This window comes from Ochlerotatus camptorhynchus, unplaced genomic scaffold, assembly GCF_037179485.1.
Source record: "Ochlerotatus camptorhynchus isolate MF236.1 unplaced genomic scaffold, CSIRO-AGI_Acam_v1.1 ptg000014l, whole genome shotgun sequence".
NCBI classification, from domain to species: Eukaryota; Metazoa; Arthropoda; class Insecta; order Diptera; family Culicidae; genus Ochlerotatus; species Ochlerotatus camptorhynchus.
Window position 1 is genome coordinate 439,504 of NW_027040506.1, and position 19,848 is coordinate 459,351.

Consider the following 19,848-nt stretch of genomic DNA (forward strand, 5'->3'; position numbering starts at 1 on the left):
TCGGGATGGTTGTGTGCGAAAGTTTGCAAACAAATTTTAAAATGCTCTGTGCCCATGCAGCAAATTCAAACAGCGAAGCCCGTTTAAGCGGTGAACAATGCCATACCTGATCCGTCTCAGTCTCAAAATCCAAAACAAACACAAACCGCCCGGAAGTTATTTGGATTCGCGTAGAGTTTTTAAGCTATCTAATGTTTTGTGTTAATTTACATGGAATATTGGTGAAATTTGCTCAATTTGTGTAGAAATGATTCGTTTCATTCCGTTTCTGATATTGTTTGCTGTAATTGAAAATGCTTCGTGCCTAGGTTCCTTTCTTTACATGCATATTTACAACAGTGGCTTTCATAGGTGCGTCCAAATCAATAATGCATTCAAAATGTTTTTTTTTCTGCGAAAAATAATCACTATTTTCTTCATTTTGTCAGAGATGTCCATTACACACTGAAATTCGGTGGAATAGGTAGAATGTCCTGTGATTTCATGCTTCTGCAGCAATTCCCTTCCGCTGTGTACGTCGATACCGATCAGCTGACGAACTTGAAGAAGTTCAAAAAGGTACGGGTAGAATTGCTCCAATCTCCGATTGTATGAAAAAAACTTTTATTCTTATTTTTAAGATCAACAGCTACATTCCGCTGTATGTCGACGTGGAGAAACCGGCCAGCAAGGCGAGTCCATTTTCGCTGTACCTTTTCGAGACTGTACGCAAGGAAGTGAACATAACGTTGCCTATCCACTTCCGGTATCACGATCCATCGGAAAGGAAGTAAGCTTTTTTTTTGTAATTAAATAAAAACATTCTTTCTGATCCACTATATGAGTTAACAGGTTTCAACTTCAGTTCTTCTATTTAGCTCTACTAGCTATTGATCAAGACTAATATTTTTTGGAATTCTGATGTTTCCGGTGAAAAAAAATAATAAATTCTGCAATGGGTCTCATATTGTAATTGAGCAATTTCACTTTCTGTGATTAGCATTAAACTTTGCATAATTGTTTATTATAGGCAATGCTAGGATTTGTCAAAAGAATGATTTCAATCGATATTGACAATAATTTGTTTGACATCGTAATTGGAAGAATTGACTCTCACATAAACCTTCGTCAAAATCTAATTATTTTTTTCGTAAATTACAAAGATCCACTTGGTATCAAAAAGTGTAATATCGTGCATTCTATTTCACAATATTGTTATCCAGGCAGTTAAGGGCGTAGGTCGTAGATGCTTGTTCATTTTAACCATAGATGTCGTTCCAAATTTAGCCAGTATCAACCTGGGGGGAGGGGGGAAGTGCTGTCAAATCAGCCTACTGATCATCTTGTATGAAACTGGTTTCAAACGTAAACAAACGCTGTAGGTTTCTTATGGCTTGTTTACGTTTGGAACCAGTTATGCGAGGTAGGCGACGATTGTTCGTATTTGACGGCCACCTCCCCCCCTTGGTATCAACAGCTGCACATTTTTGGCACTACTAATTGTCATATGGTATCCTTTGAAGATCATGCCGAACTAAAAGAAGGCGGAACTTTTGGTGGTTAATTTCTCTCGTGGACACCCTTTATTCTTACAAATTATTATTTTTGATTAGAAGTTAACTTACACTCCAAAAAATATGCACGTCCGATCTACGTGAAAACATAGGTCACTTTCGTCCATACTACTTTTCACGTAACATTTACGTTAATACACAGGTAGCCAAAAATATTCCCATTCAGCGGTCAACGTGAACAGTAAGGTAAATATAACGTGATTTCCACTTAAGTTGGAAGCGGTTATCACGTAATGTTTACATGATTTTGTAATGATATTTACTGGAAAATACTGTTCATCTTACGCTTACGTTCCGTGGTTTCCACTATAATTAGAATGGATTTGCACGTAATGTTGACGTGATTTTGAAGTGATCTTTACCAGATTTAACAAATTCTGTTTTCCATTTTTTCCAAGAAAAGTATATTTAAACATTTTTAGTATTTTTTTAATAATACGTCAAGTATGTCATTGAAACGTTAATACTAACCATTTCGCTTTTCCAACACTTAATTGATCATGACGATTCAGATGCAATATCCGTTTGCACTGTTTACTGCCAGTCAGGTTAAATTGACCTTTGGAAAATCCCCGTAAATTGTATCTTGTATCAGCCTATGAAATCGAAATAAATTTAATTAGCAGTGTATGACGGATTTCAAATAAAGCGAAATAATATAAAAATACCTTTAAACAGTTGCAGTATGCTGAATCACTTCTTCCACTAATAAAATCGATGCAGCCATATTGTTTAACTTTTTCATACATGTAAATCACTTAAACTCATTTTACGTAAGCACACCACAATCACACACAATCACATTGAAGTGATATATTTATCAATTTTACTACCATCATGTATACATGAAAGTTGAAGCATTCGCACGTAGATTGGATGTGTATATGTTGTAGAGTGTGCACGATTATCACTTACTTTTTACTTGAAATTCCCTTAGCATCAACGAACATGAAAATCACGTAAATGTTATCAAAATTTAATTTTAGACGTGAGCCATGTGCAAATGATCGAAGTGGGGTGTTAAAGAGGTTACGTGATTTTTCACGTAGCATTAACGTGTATTTTTTATGAGTGTAGTTCAAACATTTTTTTTTTATTATTATAATAGCCCTTTAAACACTCTTGGGTCATTCATAACTTGTCCGGGTATGATATTTTAACTCGTGACTTTGGCGTGGCAGGTATGAATGTTAATCACTACGCCGGGGCCGTCACCCAGTTTAATCAATAATAAAGCCTGAATACGCCACAGCTTCCCCAGAGATGGGTGAAACAAAAATGTCAAACTTCTGCTCGGAAAACAAATTAAGGAAAGAAAAGATATCGAATTTGCACTGTGAATTTTAATTATGCTGATACATGCTTCTTATTCTTTTTTCATCCCTACTAGATTCGAGCGCATTCAAATCGAAAGCCCAACTCTGTACGTCCAGTGCCGCGGATCGAGCACCAAACGCCTTCTGAAGTCGATGGGAACTTACCGGTATCCTTGTCCGAGCAGTGCCCAGATATACGACTATGACAAGCTTAATGAGGCCGAGTACTGCGACTGGCAGGAGCTGGAGTTTAGTGTAGGTTGAACATTTCTATTCGCGTTATCTTTTATTTCATTTACTCGAGGAATATTGAACAAAAGAAACATCCGTGTGATATTCGATTGCAGAATGTACCGACAGTGATCAGTGTCCTCATACCGGTGGGTAACAGTTCGTCGTACAGATTCGTCCTTCCCGCCACCCTTCTCGTCAGCTGGATCGGTAGCATGTATCTCATTTACATCATCATCAAATCGGGTAAGCGCATCAACAAAAAACTTTTGTAAAGCCGACATACGATCTCAAATAAAACGCAACGAACAATCGTAAGTAGTCTTATTTTTTTTAGTTGTATTTTAAAAATATATACTTTCATTTTTCTGGGCAACAATCACAAAAATATAATCGATATCTTACAGTTCTTAAATTATGCAACTGGAATGCTCAGATTCAGTCCTGCAGCCTAATTGAACTTTCTATCTTAGTACCTGTTGTTTGTATCTTACGACTAATAGGTAGTCACAAATAACATCGGAAGCCTTTTCTGGAAACCCTGCGTCTCTGCTTTGCTTACAGCAGCAATTTAAGAGCACTCGATTTGTATTCTTTTACTTTTCGTTAGGACGAAATTTTTAACGGTTTACCCATGATTTGAATAGGCTGTTTTTGTTTGAATCATATCAACTTTGGACTAGACTAAGTATACTTTATTAATTAAAAGTATCTAGTTTCTTTCGGTTTTCTCAATCCACGTGGTCAACTCGCTCGGTGGTATTTTGATTATTTGGCACGGCAGCTTCGGTATCATCTGCAAGGTAAATAGAAGGATGAAAGAAATGTCCCTCTGTTTAGCTAACGATTTCACTTACCATCCTTCTTATCCGGTCGGGGTTCATTCCAGGGCTGGATGTCGGCTTTGCCCAATATTATAAATACCAAATTACCTAGGAAGTAAATTGCGGCAGATATGTAGAACACTGTACGCCACTGAACTGGGTCCGTCTGTAAGAGGTAAAATTCAAAAGGAATTCAAATAATCAGTAAAAATGTCAACAATGGATCCTAAAATGGCAATACAAATATTATTTTTAGTACCCTTGTCTAGTGCGTTAAACAAAGTTTGATTAAATCTGCGTCGAGTCAAACTCTTAGCTTGATTTTTACTTGTTGTTACAATGAGCTTGTAAAATCATATCAAGCATGATATTTTGTTCCAATACCACGCGTGATATTGAAAGCGTGTGCGAGCGGAAATTTTTTTTTTTTAAGTTATAGAAATTAAAGATACACTTTTTGAGATATTTTAGTTTTAACAGTTTTCTGGAATTTATACTCAACATTACTAAAAAAAAAATCCGTGGATATTTGATCCAGAAAGACTTTAATTTTCCCTACAACTCTGTCTCAGACGGCATTTCGATCAGACGTGTTCGTGCTACAATTTATTGAAAAATTACAAAAACGCCATTTTGAGAAAAAAATACAAGATGGTCGATTTTTTGTAAAAATATGAATGATTGCCCATAACACATAATTACGCATAGTTTCATGAAAAACAGAGAAGGCCGAGTTTTTTCGATTCGTAATTTGGAGTGGAACTGCTCAAAGTAAGATTTTCAATTGTTTCCAAGTCATATTCGTATCGAGCTGCTGAGCGAATCCATGTCAAATTGCGAAAAATATACCCTAATTTCAGATTTTACCTCTCAGACCTTCATGATACTTCGCATAATTCTTTGCTAGGGGCCACGAACCAAGTTTTTGTTGCAATTCGGTCATTTTAACTCTCGCCTAATTTTACAACATGGCGTATATTTTTCAATAAATCATAGCATGAAAACGGCTCATCTAATCGAAATGACGTCTGAGATAAAGTGGTAGGAAACTAGATTACCTTTTCAGAAAAAAATATACTCTGAAAAAACAAAGCCAAAAAATTAAAAAAAAAAACAACTGTTAACAATGAAACGTTGTGATTGTTTTTTTTCAGTTTGTATGTGTGTTTTTTTTCCTGAAATGAGAATCCAATGTCCTATATATGCCAGTTTAAAAAAATAAGGCGAGAGTAAAAATGGCCGAATTCTAGCATAAACTTGGTTCACTGCCCCTAATGAATAGTTATGTGAAGTATCATGGTATTCGGAGAGGGTAAAATAAAATCGATTCGTTAGTTGGCGTGGATTTGCTCTGCTCGCTACGCTTAAAAAGTTCCACACACTGAAAAAAGCTTTGATATAGTTTCCATTGGGAACGCACATGATATTTTTCCAATAACAAAATTAATTATTTTTACCTGAAATTCACATAACATTCATATGATCACCTGAATTCTATGTGATAAATCACATGAACTTCATTGGACACATAAGATTCATGTGATTTCGTGGTGCGATTCCCAATTCCGGACTGATTTGAGATTTGGGCGTAATCCCTATTGTAAACAAACACTTCAATCACCGATTTCTCGCGAATAAAAACTCACCCTAGAAAACTAACACTCATGTAGAGGAATGATTCCTCTGTCATTCGGAATAGTTTGTTCGCGAGATTGAGCTTTTATTCGCAAGAAATAAGCGATTGACATACCGTGCCGATTCAAATTTCGGACACTTAAACTCGAATTTCGGACACTTTTAAAAGTTGATTATCTCGGTCGAATATGATCCACATGTCTTGTAAATTTTAAATTTTTTTGACTAGTGCCCTCCACGATCATCTAACATTATTACTTTGTTTCTAACTGGATGTAATATTTAATTAAAAATGAAAGTGTCCGAAATTTGAATCGTCCGAAATTTGAATCGGAACGGTATTTGTTTACAATAGCAATTACGCCCAAATCTCGAAGTTCTCCGGAATTATGAGATCACATGAAAGTTATGTGAAATTATAATGGATATTTTCCATCGGAAATGTGATTTATTTTTTGAGTGCACGTAATTTTGCACTTATTGTGAAACACATCCATTTAATGTGTGAATCTTATGCTTTGAACAATACCTCAACACTATTGGTTCGAATTGTGACACACTTTGAGTCTATGTGCCGCACATGGTGATATCAATAGCTTTGCACATTAAAGTTCAATGTTCTACAATGTTCTACTTTATCGATTTCTACTTTAACGACTCCAAAATTGCATTGAAAAATATATAAACAAAGCTGTCAAAGGAGGGCCAGAGCATACACTTGCCTTCTTTTAATGGGTCTGATTTGGGAATGGATCAATGAAAATGCTGACGTTTTGACAGAACTGTGCTGTGGATACCACAGTATTTTACATTTGATCGTCCATATACAATAGCGCCAAAAGCATGCTGTGGTGGGTTCAAAACATGACCATCTAAATGATCAATTGATCCTGGACTGTAGGGGTGTGCTACTGCCGTTGTCTTACCGTTCGATCTCACTAGGCCACGGTTGTTCTCATATAAAGGGTGATACGGTCAAAATTTGGTCAAGGGAAAACGCGTGTAAATCGGTGAAATCGTTTATTTAAAAAATCAAATTAAATTTCTTTTTCAAGTTCAATTAGTATAAAATTCAGGAAAAATATTCAGTTAGGCTTCCGCTTTTCCAAATCCGAATTGCCGGGCCTTACGCTTGACCCCTGCCATCAGATTTTGTACAGCCACCTTGTCCACCTTCTTCGCCGCAGAAAGCCAGTTTGCCTTGAACTGCTGCTCGCCCTTAGCAGTTTTTTTGGTCTTATTTAGGTTCCGCTTGACAATAGCCCAGTATTTCTCAATTGGGCGGAGCTCTGGCGTGTTGGGAGGGTTCTTGTCCTTGGGAACCACCTGCACGTTGTTGGCGGCGTACCACTCCATGGCCTTTTTACCGTAATGGCAAGATGCCAAATCCGGCCAAAACAGTACGGAACAACCGTGTTTCTTCAGGAAAGGCAGCAGACGTTTATTCAAACACTCTTTCACGTAAATTTCTTGGTTGACAGTCCCGGAAGCTATGAAAATGCTGCTTTTCAAGCCACAGGTACAGATGGCTTGCCAAACCAGATATTTCTTTGCGAACTTTGACAGTTTCATGTGCTTGAAAACATCTGCTACCTTTCCCCTTGCTTTTGCTGTATAAAACTCCTGTCCCGGAAGCTGCTTGTAGTCGGCTTTGACGTAGGTTTCGTCGTCCATTACCACGCAGTCAAACTTCGTCAGCATCGTCGTGTACAGCCTCCGGGATCGCGCTTTGGCCGTCGTATTTTGTTTATCATCGCGATTTGGAGTCACTACCTTCTTGTAAGTCGATAGTCCGGCTCGTTTTTTGGCTCGATGCACGGTTGTAGACGATACACCCAGCTTATTTGCGGCATCTCGGAGAGAGAGGTTAGGGTTTCGCTTGAAACTACCGGCAACTCTCTTTGTCGTCTCAGCGGCTTCCGGTTTTCGATTTCCCCCCGATCCAGACTTCCTGGCTGTCGACAAACGTTCCCCAAACACTTTAATTACATTTGTAACGGTTGATTTGGCAACTTTTAGCGATTTTGCCAACTTTGCGTGCGAGTAGCTCGGATTTTCGCGATGCGCGAGCAAAATTTTGATACGCTGCTCTTCTTGCTTGGACGGCATTTTGATAACTGAAGAGTGAATTCCAAAATCAAAATAGGAGCAACATTCTACACACACACACCTTCAAAATGAGGGGTGTTCAGGTTTTTTAAATGCAAAATTGAAAGAAATACGTCAAGTTGATATTAACCAAATTTTGACCGTATCACCCTTTATGAGACTGGTTGATAAGAATGAAGTCACAAATCAGGTTTTCGATGTTTACCTGGCAGAACAAGTAATTCACATAGCATTGAAATGCAAAACACTTCAAAATCATCGGTTTTGAACAATAGTGTGATTAAATGTTAGATTCAATGTGTAGTTCACATGAATTGATACTTAGAGAAAGATTATCAACATTTCAAAGTTTGAAACACTAGAAATCAACGTGTTGAATATATTGAAACCATGGTGAAATACACTTAAAATAAATGTGATTGTGCATATGAAAAATCAAGTGTTTAAACACGTCGATCAGACGTGTGGACTTTTTTGAATGTACGAATATCAGTGCCGGAAGTGAAAGCAATTGCTGGAGCCATATCTAACGTCAATTGAAATTGTTGAATTGTTGTCATTGCAATAACTGAGAAAAAAAATCAGCCATCGATGCCATATTTGTTTGTTCACACGGCGAAAACTACGGTTCCAGCACCCTGGCTGTTGAGATGCAATTGCCTAAATTTAGAAAAACTGATCTACAATGTCTGGTTTCTTCAAGGTAACTCCATCGGTTATTCGACATATTGCCAACTTGTTTTCTAATATTAGATATTTCCCTGGCAATTAATTTTACATTAAATGTTTCAGAATATTTTATTCAAAAACCTGCAACCTTATACAAATCTGTAATAGAACTTGTACATATCATAGAGGTAACTCTAAGACCAGAAGGTCGCGAAGAAACGTGCTTTTTGGCTCAGCTCTAGTACTCTCTTCGGTCCTAAGCTAATCGGTGCACCCCTCGAAACATAGGAAAACTTACGAACGTCTCATTTTATCTGTCAAACTTTCATAGCGAATCAAAACAAACATAGTGTAGTACTAGAATTTCGACTAGAATGGGGTACGTTAATCGATTTGCTTGGGACCAATAGGCTAGTCAAGTAGTGAGCCAATTTAAAATAGTAAGTTTTCACCGGGTGTACATACAGTATTGGACAAAACATGTGCAACTGATATCGAACAATAACAAAACGCGACAGTAAATGTCAGTGTTCTAAAATTGAAACGAAAGTAAGCTACTGCAGTTGATGGTTCGGAAGTCTGGATTTGTACTACATGATTACATGAGTAATCAGTAATTGAATGACAGCCCCTCGTTAGAGTTTTGTTGACAAGCACTATTTTGCGTCGGTCAAAACAAGTGCAACATTACGGTTTCTTTTGCTTTTACTGTCAAAGTGTTGGTGCAACAAGTGGGAAAGGTTTCATTTTACAACAAAAGTGTTGTATATTGCGTTATTCTACCATCGCAAGGTAAATGTTGCACGATAAACCTTTTAAGATTTCAATATTTACAGCCTTGGATTGGAATTGCGAAAGAAAATTATCGAGGACTACAAGTGCGGAATGTCGCAAAAACAGGTTTGTGATAAATATCGTGTGAAAAAGTGGACCATATCAAGACTATGTTCCAAATTTCGTGCAACCGGGAAGATTACTGCTTCCCACAGAGGGGGAAGACCACGTTCCACCACTTCCAGAGAGGACTCTATGATTGCCAGATGCATTAAAAAGGATCCTTTTAAGTCATCCTTCAAGGTACAAAAGGAATTGCAGCTATCTGTTCCGGACCGGACAGTCAGACGACGTACCGTTGAAGCCGGATTATTCTCCCGACGCCTGAAAGCTGCGAAGAAACCTCTAATTTCATTGAAAAATCAGAAGAAAAGACTCCTGTTTGCTCAATCTCACATAGGCTGGACTGTGCAGAAATGGCGGACGGTCCTGTTCAGTGATGAATCGAAATTCAACATCATCGGGAGCGACGGAATTTGCCGTGTACGTCGACCAATCGGAAAACGCTTAAAATCACGCTACTGCCAAAAGACCGTGAAACATCGTGGAGGCAACGTAATGGTCTGGGGATGTTTTTCTGCTAACGGCCTTGGTCCGATTCATCGCATCGTTGGAATTATGGACCGTTTCATGTACAATGGCATCCTAAAAGATGTCATGCTACCTCATGCTGAATGGAATATGCCAATCAGATGGATTTTTCAACAAGATAACGACCCCAAGCACACCGCCAAAGTGGTCAAACAGTGGTTTAAGGATAACCAGATATCTGTGATGGACTGGCTACCCCAATCTCCGGACCTTAACCCAATCGAGAATCTTTGGGAGATCGTGAATCAAAGAATTGATCGTGAAGGTGTTCGCAATAAGGATTAATTGTTTGAACAAATCCAAAAGGCTTGGGCAGCGATTCCACAAAACTTTATTGACAACCTGATCGAGTCTATGCCCCAAAGGTGCAAGGCTGTAATCGACAATAAAGGATTTGCTACAAAATATTGGAAGCCAAGCAAAATTTGGCGAACAATATGCAAAGTTGCACTTGTTTTGTCCATTTTCTTTTGTATTTTTTTTTTAATTCATGAAATATTCTGTATGAATAATGAGTTTTTTGTTAAAATAAACCTGAAGTATGCTGTTTGTAAACGTTTGCATAAGTCTTTCTGAAAATTTACCTACCATAACTTTTTTTTCTGAATAGTTTCATGATGTTGGTTTATTGGTTGCAAATGTTTCGTCCAATACTGTATACCGGTAGGGTGCAAACGACTTTCACATTGTAATATAGTAAAAAATCTTACTTCAGTAGTTCTGTTATTTGTTGTGACCATTATATTGTTTCAATAGTACCAATGAGCTCTCTAAAAAATGCTAACCAATAAACTTGCACAAATGAGAAACATTTGCCATAACATTACTAACACTGACATTGAAGCGAGCGACATTGATACTTGACACTAGATGAACTGATAATGTTATCAAGTGGCTAGTGAAAATCAGCATTTTGTTGTTATCGATATGAGTATTTAGCATTACTGATCATGACAATGATGACTATTCAGTTCAAGTGATATTTACGAAGCTACCAAGCTGGTGAGGTATGAGAGGTGTGCGCCAGCACCTTTTGGAAGTTTATTAAGGTTCCCATCATCAATCGACTTGCACTGTAATCGTAAATCGTAGCCTTGTCAACTACATTGACGTAGCTAATGATGGTGCCTAGGGGACCAGCACCCCTCTAGAATGATCTAGGCTCCCTCCAGAATTTTTGAAGATTTATATAATTTAAATGTTCGATATTTGAAGATTTATATAATTTATATTTAGAGATTTACATAGTTTATATATTCGATATATTCGATACAAAACAGTAAGAGTTTGTATCCAAGACACGACCGTAGATTTCACGTAGGATTACGGACTCGGGATAACCCAAATTGTCGAACTTTTTCACAAATGGTTTGGATGATACCCCAAACACGTCGTTAAGCAAAATAACCATACGAATTGTATTAGGGAACATTACGCACGGAATTTTTGGTTTTTCAATAGATAATAAAAAAAAGCATAAATTGATTGGAGGAATTTCATGCTAAAATTTTCAATCGTGAGATATTCGCTATCAATCTTATAAATTTAAGATTTTTTTGCTTTTTTCTAGCGTCCTTAATTCAAAGTGTTTCTGGTTAATTGACAAGATCATGTGATATTCGGTGATTGCGAGAATTTTTATGTATCACGTCAATACTGTTACGCATTTGACCACAAACGTTAGGCTGCTGGGTACATTATCAAAGAGCTTTGGGGGTGATGTGGCTGGCAACAAGGCGAGCGAATATTCAATAAAAATTAACTCTTAAACAACAATAATTTATATTGGTCCTAAAAACAACCGTTTTGTCGTGATGGTTGAGTAATGCTGAACTAATAGGGTGTTCAACACGAATAAGGCTGACGAACTGTATGTTGTTTGGTACGAGGGTGAAGCGCTTGGCATAGATGGCCCACAGCGGCTCACGACGAGCAACTGAATCCGATCAGTAGCGGTGCTGCTTCTTCCTCCTTCTTCGGTGAATGGACGCTCATGTGGGCTGCAGCTCGCTGCTTGCGGGCAGCCTTTCGTTGTGTACTGGAGACGAGGGGCACGCAATACAAAGAACCAGTGCGTTGAAGTTAAAATGCAATCAAAAGTACTTAAAGTAATTAATGCGTTTTGAAGTAGTACTGACGGTAATTAAAATTATCTATCCGTAATTAATGAAACTTAAAGTATTTAAAATGTAATTAATGTACTTTAATTACGAAATTTCAACTGTAATTAATGGAGTTAAAAAGTAGTTAATATTCTACATTGTGTAATTAATGTAATTAAAGCAGCAGTTAATGGAATTAATTTAATTACAGCCGTTGCCTGCGTTGGAATTAAAGGTTATTCCGTGCCCCTAGACTGGAGAACAATGTTCACCGCCACGCACCAAAAGCACTGCTGCTGCTGCTGATGACGACCGACCGGATACCACCAAACACGGTGATTGAACAAGCATCGTTCGGCGAGACCTGATGGAATTCGACTTTGACATCTGTGTTAGGGAAATCGCTTTTTGCAGGCAATCGGTGATAATGTTGGTCACCTTTGCAACAGTTGGACATTTGTGTAATTTTCAATAGTGCTGTTCATTTTAGCAGAGTCGTAGAACAATTTCCCATCGATTGGCTTGTTTAGAATTAAAATCCATTCGCTATTGACAGAATTATAAGTGGTCAAAACCTGAGCATTTTTCGTAACGCGGTCGATTTTGGTTTTTTTAAATTGCACCTCCAATATATTGCCGAAAGACGTAATCGTACGTCAAAAAATCAGGAGTTACCTGCATCATTCTGGAGGAGGCATCCCAGGCACCCCCATTACGTACATCAATGCCAACGACCAATGCTGATAGAAGTGAAATTACTATATGCTCAATGGCACTCAAGAAAATACTCTCTGAGGCAATTTTCGAACCGGATATGGATTTTCACATATATATGCTTGATGAAACATGGTCGTGGAACGTAGAAGAGTTTGATATCCAGCTACTTACCGCATCCTGCAGCACAATTCCGACTATCAGTGGGGCGATGATGGACATAATGTTGGCCGCACAGTTGGTAATTCCCATCATTGTACCAGCATGATTCGGTGCCAGATCGATATGGTTCACCTGGAAGCCCAAGTAGGTTGCCGAGTTGATTCCAACGGCTGTAGTTAACAGTACGATAGCCAAATCTTTTTCTCCCTTAGGCACGAAAGCCAGTCCCAACAGGGCGGCCATTGGAATCCACAGACCGATTGTGTTGAACAGTTTTCTGCTAATTACACGAGAAAGGTACTGTCTGTTGATCAGGAAGTCGGAGATCGGGCTGAAAATCATGCTGAGAATCCACATGACCAGATACGGCAAACTGGATAGCAGTGCATTACTTTTGATGTCCAGTTCGAGAACGTTCTTCATGAAGGTTGGCATTTCGGTTAGCAGTGTCCAGAAGCCCCAGTTGTGACTGCAGTGTGCGACCGTCAAGGCGATCATCGGTGCCGATGTTAAAATGGCCTTCCATGGCGTTATGATCTTTTTGCTGTGATCTTGGTTGCCCAACGAGTTTTCAATGAAATCCCGCTCCTCTGGGGAAATAGATCCATGCTCAACAGGCGAGTTTCCTCCATAGAAGAACCAAACAACGGTCCACAGGATACCGGCAGCTCCGGACACATAGAATATCCCGGGCCAGCCGATGGGAGACGATGCAAGGAAGCCGCTGATGGCCAGCATCACAACCGTTCCGAATTGGGCCCCAGCATAGCAGTACGTGCCGAGACGACCTCTCTCCGAAACCGGAGCCCATTTCGATAGGAGAGTATGAGTCGATGGGAAAATGAAACCTTGACTAAGGCCTTGTACTATTCGGAGGACTATCACCAGCTGGAATGTAAAAACGTATGATTTTACTAAGATTTGCTGCAAGGTTATATTTACACTAAATATAGCTCACCTTACTGCCTCCGAGGTGTGCAAACAGTGGCGTCAGTACGGCAAGAGTTGAGCAGATTCCCAACGAAAAGAGCAGCAGTACCTTCGCACCTACTCGTTGTGCCAGTTGGCCGGCCGGGATTTGCGTTACAACGTAACCCCAGAAAAAGCTACTGAGAATCACAGATTTGGTTTGCTCACTCCAGTCGAAGTGATCGAAGTCCCCTGTAGTACCCGTCTTATCAACCATAGCCACGATTGCCACCGATAGGTTTACCCGAAGGGCATAGGCAACCGTGAGGCCGAAGAAAAGCAGCAACGTTTGTACATGGCGGACACCGAAGCCACTTGCTGGAAAGAATAGAGATAAGATCAAATTAGTATTCGGATAAAACTCTTGAGTGCCCCAATAATCTAAAAATATCTGCGATAATTACGTTGAAATGCAAGATCGATGGGACGGTAGTCATAGCGTCTACCGCAACAGTTGAACATATTTTTCTTATGTATATGCTATATCCACATATAGCTCTTGCTTTGGCTATTCCGACAGTACACACTCCAACGGTTGTGTTCTTGCACTCTACTCAATGCACGAGAAACGATAAGCGAGAACGATTGCAAGGCCACCAGCATAATGCATTATTGCAGCTCGTCGACGCTGACTGTCTACGTTTCAGGTTCACTATCGCACCTCGTTTTTTGCATTCATGCCATATGGCATCAGTTTCTGTATGCGTATGATTCAGTATGATTCACTTCCACACTTTTTGACTGCGTTTGGCTGTATCTCTCGGTTAGAGCAAAGTTAAAGAAAGGAACAAAGAAAAGGAACCATTTTCAGGGCTCAATGTTCTGATTCCAGATGTTCGTCACTTGAGAATGATTTTTTTCTGTACCGTATGGAATTAATTAGGCGTATATAATGCACTATAGTCACTGACACAGAAAGTTCGACGGCACACGATGTGTCGTCTGGAGATTCGGAACAACAGTACAACGAGAAGGCTGATTGTAGAATGCGGTGAAACGAGTTCCTTCACAGCCAGCGTGGCCTAGAGAGAGACACCTCGTTTGTCAGTACAGATATAAGGATTCTTTCCGCGTAGTGATATGGATAAAGAGATCCACATAGTGTCTTCTCCTCTATTTGAACTGTAGACATCACCAGTATATTTCCTCTGTATACGGGTCGTTTGTTTACGAAACAGTTTTCTCCACTGCTGTGCAGCTGTCTGGCTTTGGTACAAAATACGAATGAAAACGTAAATTTGTTCAATTCACGCTCTCTTGTTATTATCGTTACAGCTGTATAGTGTGGCCGTTTGAAGGTGTATGCGCAACTGAGGATATCGTATATAGGGGCGGTTTTATGAGAGAATGAACCTATCTACCTATTCGGCTAAATCGCTTGATTTTAGGCAATGATAAAAGCCTCTTTAATTTAAAATTGAACCCAATAAAAAGAGTTAGTTTGAAATTTTATATGTCCAGAAAAGGAACGGTTAAATTTAATTGACAATTGTGTTTGACTTAATTTGCTTAATTTAATTTAATTTTTGGATTGGAATCATTTCAATACCGTTTCGTGCTATTCACATTAAATTTTTTAAATCCTTTTAAAATAACTTAAAATCTCATGAAATTCTGCATTTAAGCTGCATTAGTGAAATTTCCATATTAAAAAGTCTCAGTATTCACCCAGAAAACAATTTCGACAAAATACTGAAAGAAACAATTTTCAGGCTGCTTTGAAAAAATAAAATCGGTTTGGATCAAGCATAAGGTTTAAACCCAATTCTCTAACCTGAGAATGTTTCTAACAGCGTTTATTTAGATTTCAGTGGCGATATCAATATTAGTCATTGGCGATAGCTGTATCGATCCATCCAACCTGTTGCTGTACGATTCTTCCTCTTCTTTTTTATAGAATTGTGTACGCTTCTGTAGCGAGCGATCAGCCGGCTCTCAATTTAGTGCTCTGTTCAGGGTGGTAAATGTCATGGAAATCATAATGGAAAAAATGTCGCGACGTTTGTAAAAACTAGTCTCGTTCCAGGATGCACTATTCTATGCCAACCATGTGCCCAAGGAAAATGTTCAACCCGAAAGATTTCCGTGACCGGATCGAGAATCGAACTCGCCGCCTCCAACTTGTTAACACTGTGCCTTTACTGACCTTACTATCTGAGGTCCCTTTGCTGAGAGTAAGATTTGAGGCTTGCCGTTGCCAATTTCGCAGAGAATCATTTTTCTCTCAACTTCATTCATTCATTCTCTCAAAACCAATCAAATGGAAAGGAATGGAGTAGGGTTTCATTCGGTTGGTTATGTGTCGATACGACGATACATAGTTTTTAAGATGATTTTGTGTTAGTTTTAGTTACATCGATGCCTTGTTTATGGATTGGAGACATAGACAATTCGCAGTGGACGTAGCACTTTGACACGTTAGTTCATAGTTCCATGAAGAGTGTTTTATAATTTTCTGATTATATGAAAGATTAGAAAATATTAGAAATACCCGACTTATTGAACCTGGCATAGTAGTGCAAAACATACTAAATCAATGCAGAAAATGTGTCAAATTTGAAAAAAATAAAAAAAAATCACACATTGCTCAATTTTTCATATACCTGCGACTTAGATTGGACAAACTAGGCAGAACAATTTTGTCGTCAGTCTTATTCTTCTTATCTCACTACCACTGCAGCATACACCTTTAAAATTGATTGATGTAGCTTCTACCGGTGATAAGAAACCATCTTGACTAACCTATTAGTATATAATCACTACTGTCTGATTCTACCTAATCATATTCTACTGAATATCCGCGATGAACAACACTACTGACCGATTATCGACCCCAAAACGTCTAGTTCCTGCTAGACGACTGACGGCACCCGATTCATACGTGCGTCCTTCCTATATATAGTAATTCAACAATCTCATTTCCCACACCGTGTGAAACAAATGCTCAAAGAATGCAATCACTTTTGTTTTCCCGCCTTATGCATAATATCCAGTGGAAGTTACTTTCAATCTATTCTAGTATATGAAAATTAATTACTCTACAATGAGTAGCCATTAATTTTTTTAGGAATCTTCGAAAATTTTTAATACTGATCTCCCAATTCACTTGGGTTATAATTTAAGCAATCCTGCTCACCTTCGTCACGGCGATTTCGCACCATTTTCGCTATCGGACCGGAATTGCTTTATTATTCGCGGCACAGAATTTGTTGCTGAATTTTCTAAAGAGCACTGACTCCACTAGTGTCTTTTCGATGTCCTATCACGCGACAGCTCGGAGCTATACTCTATACCGAAGGCGGTACCCTTTTTGCGAAAACTGATCAATCGAATCGAAGCGAAGACGAACCTATCTTCCTCTCCGAGACGATAGTCACCTATCTAGGGTAAATGTTTAACCAGAACTAACAGGAGTCTTGTAGCGTTCGGTTGTAGTCCTTATCAGGCGGGTGGAGTTTGACGGACGATATCAATGAAACGGAAAACCTGTTTTGGTTCAATTTTCGTTGCACGTTGATTACCTGCTGGTGTCACACTTGATCGGCTTGTCAGCGATATTTGCATTAATTAAGTGTTTACTCAAAAACAAGTTTATGTAGTGTGGCAGTGTGACACATTTCCTCCTGAGGATATCAGGGTGACCGTTCACGCGCTTCTGATGGCCATTGTAGTTTGATGGGCTAAGTTGAGTTTAACAAGATATGACTCAAGTTTAATTACTCTGGTCATAAATATGGCAAACCGAATGCAGGATAATTCTGACAAAATACCATAGCATGTTTGCACGAGTGATATTCTCTTTTATGACCGATTGTTGTCGACCGTTATTAACATTGATCAGTAAGCTTTATCAGTAATGTTGGTTACGTATTTTGAGTCTTGTGAGTCTAGTCTGAGAAGTTAGAAGAGAGGTTGGTCAGAATACTGGAGAAGAATTCATCCATTTTCGATTTGAAATGTGTAATTGATAAATTTTATTATTCCAGATCCCCACTTAAGGTTTTTTTTTTTTTTAATATAATCACTTTAACGCTCTTGGGACATTCGTGACTTGTATGGTGGTGAGATTTGAAACCGTGATTTTGGCGTGAGAGGTATGGATGCTAACCACTACGACGGGGTCGCCCCCCTTAAGGTTATTATTATTATTTTTATTACTATTATTATTATTATTATTATTGTTATTATTATTAATGTTACTTTAACGCTCTTGGGTCATGCGTGACTTGTCTGGGGTGAGATTTGAACTTGTGACTTTGGCGTGAGAGGTATGGATTCTAACCACTATGCTAGGATCAGTCCCCAGCTGAAGGTGATTCCTTGTTGAGTCCACAAATGGCCGCTACGTAGGCTATACATGCACTTCCACTTCGAATTTTCAATTACACAAATCTCGGAAATCAGTGTCCAATTTCATCTGGAATTGCTACTTCATGTATCAAACAGTGCAGCAAACGAAGAGTAACAATTTGAATGTTGCACGTGTCGTAGAAGCTAATATTTGTGCACTTAATGTTTCTAAGTGGTTCCGAGACTAAGGATGTCACAACGATTCACCTTAATAGTGGAATTTTACGATCCGATTGGTACTCAGAGATTTCTAGTGTATGCTTTCTTCTCTTCGTCTCAAGCTCAAGGCAGTGGGCATCAAAAAAGGCGTTCTTTTCAGACTAGACAACTAAAAACACTATTTCAAGTTCACTTAATTTTTCACGATTCTTAAGTTTTACGTTGCGCTGTAGATTAGAATAGTTTGTTTATTTTATTTCTGATGAAATTTCTACCACACCAACAATAAGAAAACTTCAAATGCAAGAAAAGTTCTTCCAGCTGGAGTGCGAATTCAATCCTCTTTTCGTAACGAGATGTCAGATTAGCAGGTGAAACTGCCAAACATTAAAAGCAATTTCAGGCTCGACCATTTCCATGAAACTTTGCATAATTGTAATATTTTTTTGCATCTTCGATACTTGATAATTTCAAAAAAATATAACTCAAAAACAAATAGAACACACAAGGCTGATATTTCGTATGTATTTAGTGTAAAAAAGCATAAAATTTAAAGGAAAATATAAAAACATACTGCGCTCTCTGTCTACAAACCATGACAATAATAAAAAACAAATACAATTAATGTTTTGCAATACTAAATCACATTTATAATGTCATTATATTTCTAGTAAGAAGTTATTACCTTTCATTTGATATATTGATATTTGAATTCGGCCCAGTGGTTCAAAAGTTATGAAAAAAGTTATTTTTGAGAAAAAAAACTTATTTTTTGGACCACCCTAACATGGAAATGTCACCCATAAAAAAATACCTGTCTAATATTTTTCGATAAGGAACAAAACTACCTCTTTTTGAAATTCTGAGAACCACTATATCGTTTTGCTATGGAATGGCTGTATATATATTTTTAATTTTAGCACAGAAATTGATTTTGAAAGATTAAAAATGGTTTTCTGTGCGAAATATCACAAAAAATTGTCCAATAAAAAAGTTTAAAAATTTATCCATATAGATGTTCTAATGTTCTAATGTTCCCTAATGGTCTGTGGTGGTTCTAATAGTGTTCTGGAGATTTCGGCCCAAAAAACTATTACTTGGTTTTTCCAAACTTTTTGACGCCCTTTGGTCAAATTTACTCTCTTCACTCCATAGAACGTGTTTCCAAAACTCAACAGGTTTTTCCGCGTACTGTTTTCGCAAACATAGATCGTTTGATTTTGTTCTGCTTTCGGACTTGAACTTTTTCGCGCCTGACAAACAATACAAGCATCTTCATGAGGAGTAGTAATCCGTTTTCGGCCACGTCCTGACTTGTCCGCCACCGATCCGGTTTCCTGACACTTTTTCCATACCTTTCGGGCCTCAGAATAACTTACTGCGTACATGGCTGCAATTTTCACAGTCTCTCACGATGAGTTTCCGTACAGCAATGGCTCTTGGTTTCCCTTTAAGGTGATACGGCACGTCATGTAACAATGGCTGTCCCTACAATCATTAAATAAACGTGTTTTGGTATGCGTACGAAAGACATCTTCCTACAAAACCGTAAATTACTAATTACATACCTTAAACATGGGCCTGAATTGTATGAATATTATTATGAAGTATTATGAATATTGCCAATTCA

At 38.3% G+C, this 19,848-nt stretch overlaps 2 protein-coding genes across 4 annotated transcripts in view; one reads left to right on the top strand and one right to left on the bottom strand.

The window, feature by feature from the left end:
• Positions 1-138: 138 nt before the first annotated feature.
• On the top strand, positions 139-3,421 carry PIG-X (Phosphatidylinositol glycan anchor biosynthesis class X). Its single transcript, XM_065222409.1, has 5 exons — positions 139-351; positions 429-558; positions 621-769; positions 2,944-3,124; positions 3,217-3,421. Exons 1-5 carry the CDS (start codon positions 248-250, stop codon positions 3,373-3,375), a joined length of 723 nt encoding a protein of 240 aa, XP_065078481.1. The 5' UTR covers positions 139-247; the 3' UTR covers positions 3,376-3,421.
• A 405-nt stretch (positions 3,422-3,826) lies between these two features.
• The window catches only part of LOC135701468 (putative inorganic phosphate cotransporter), a 32,008-nt gene continuing 15,986 nt past the window's right edge, over positions 3,827-19,848 (bottom strand). Inside the window, exons 1-5 of one of the 3 annotated variants that reach the window (XM_065222286.1) lie at positions 16,846-16,989; positions 13,699-14,027; positions 12,753-13,628; positions 3,958-4,090; positions 3,827-3,896 (exon numbers count right to left, since the gene is read on the bottom strand). In XM_065222286.1, the coding sequence (XP_065078358.1) occupies positions 3,832-3,896; positions 3,958-4,090; positions 12,753-13,628; positions 13,699-14,027; positions 16,846-16,870 (1,428 nt within the window). In that variant the 5' untranslated portion in view covers positions 16,871-16,989 and the 3' untranslated portion in view covers positions 3,827-3,831. Of the gene's footprint in view, positions 3,897-3,957; positions 4,091-12,752; positions 13,629-13,698; positions 14,028-14,113; positions 14,416-16,845; positions 16,990-19,848 lie in introns of those variants that run through there. The other 2 variants (XM_065222280.1, XM_065222278.1) reach the window with 2 other exon arrangements.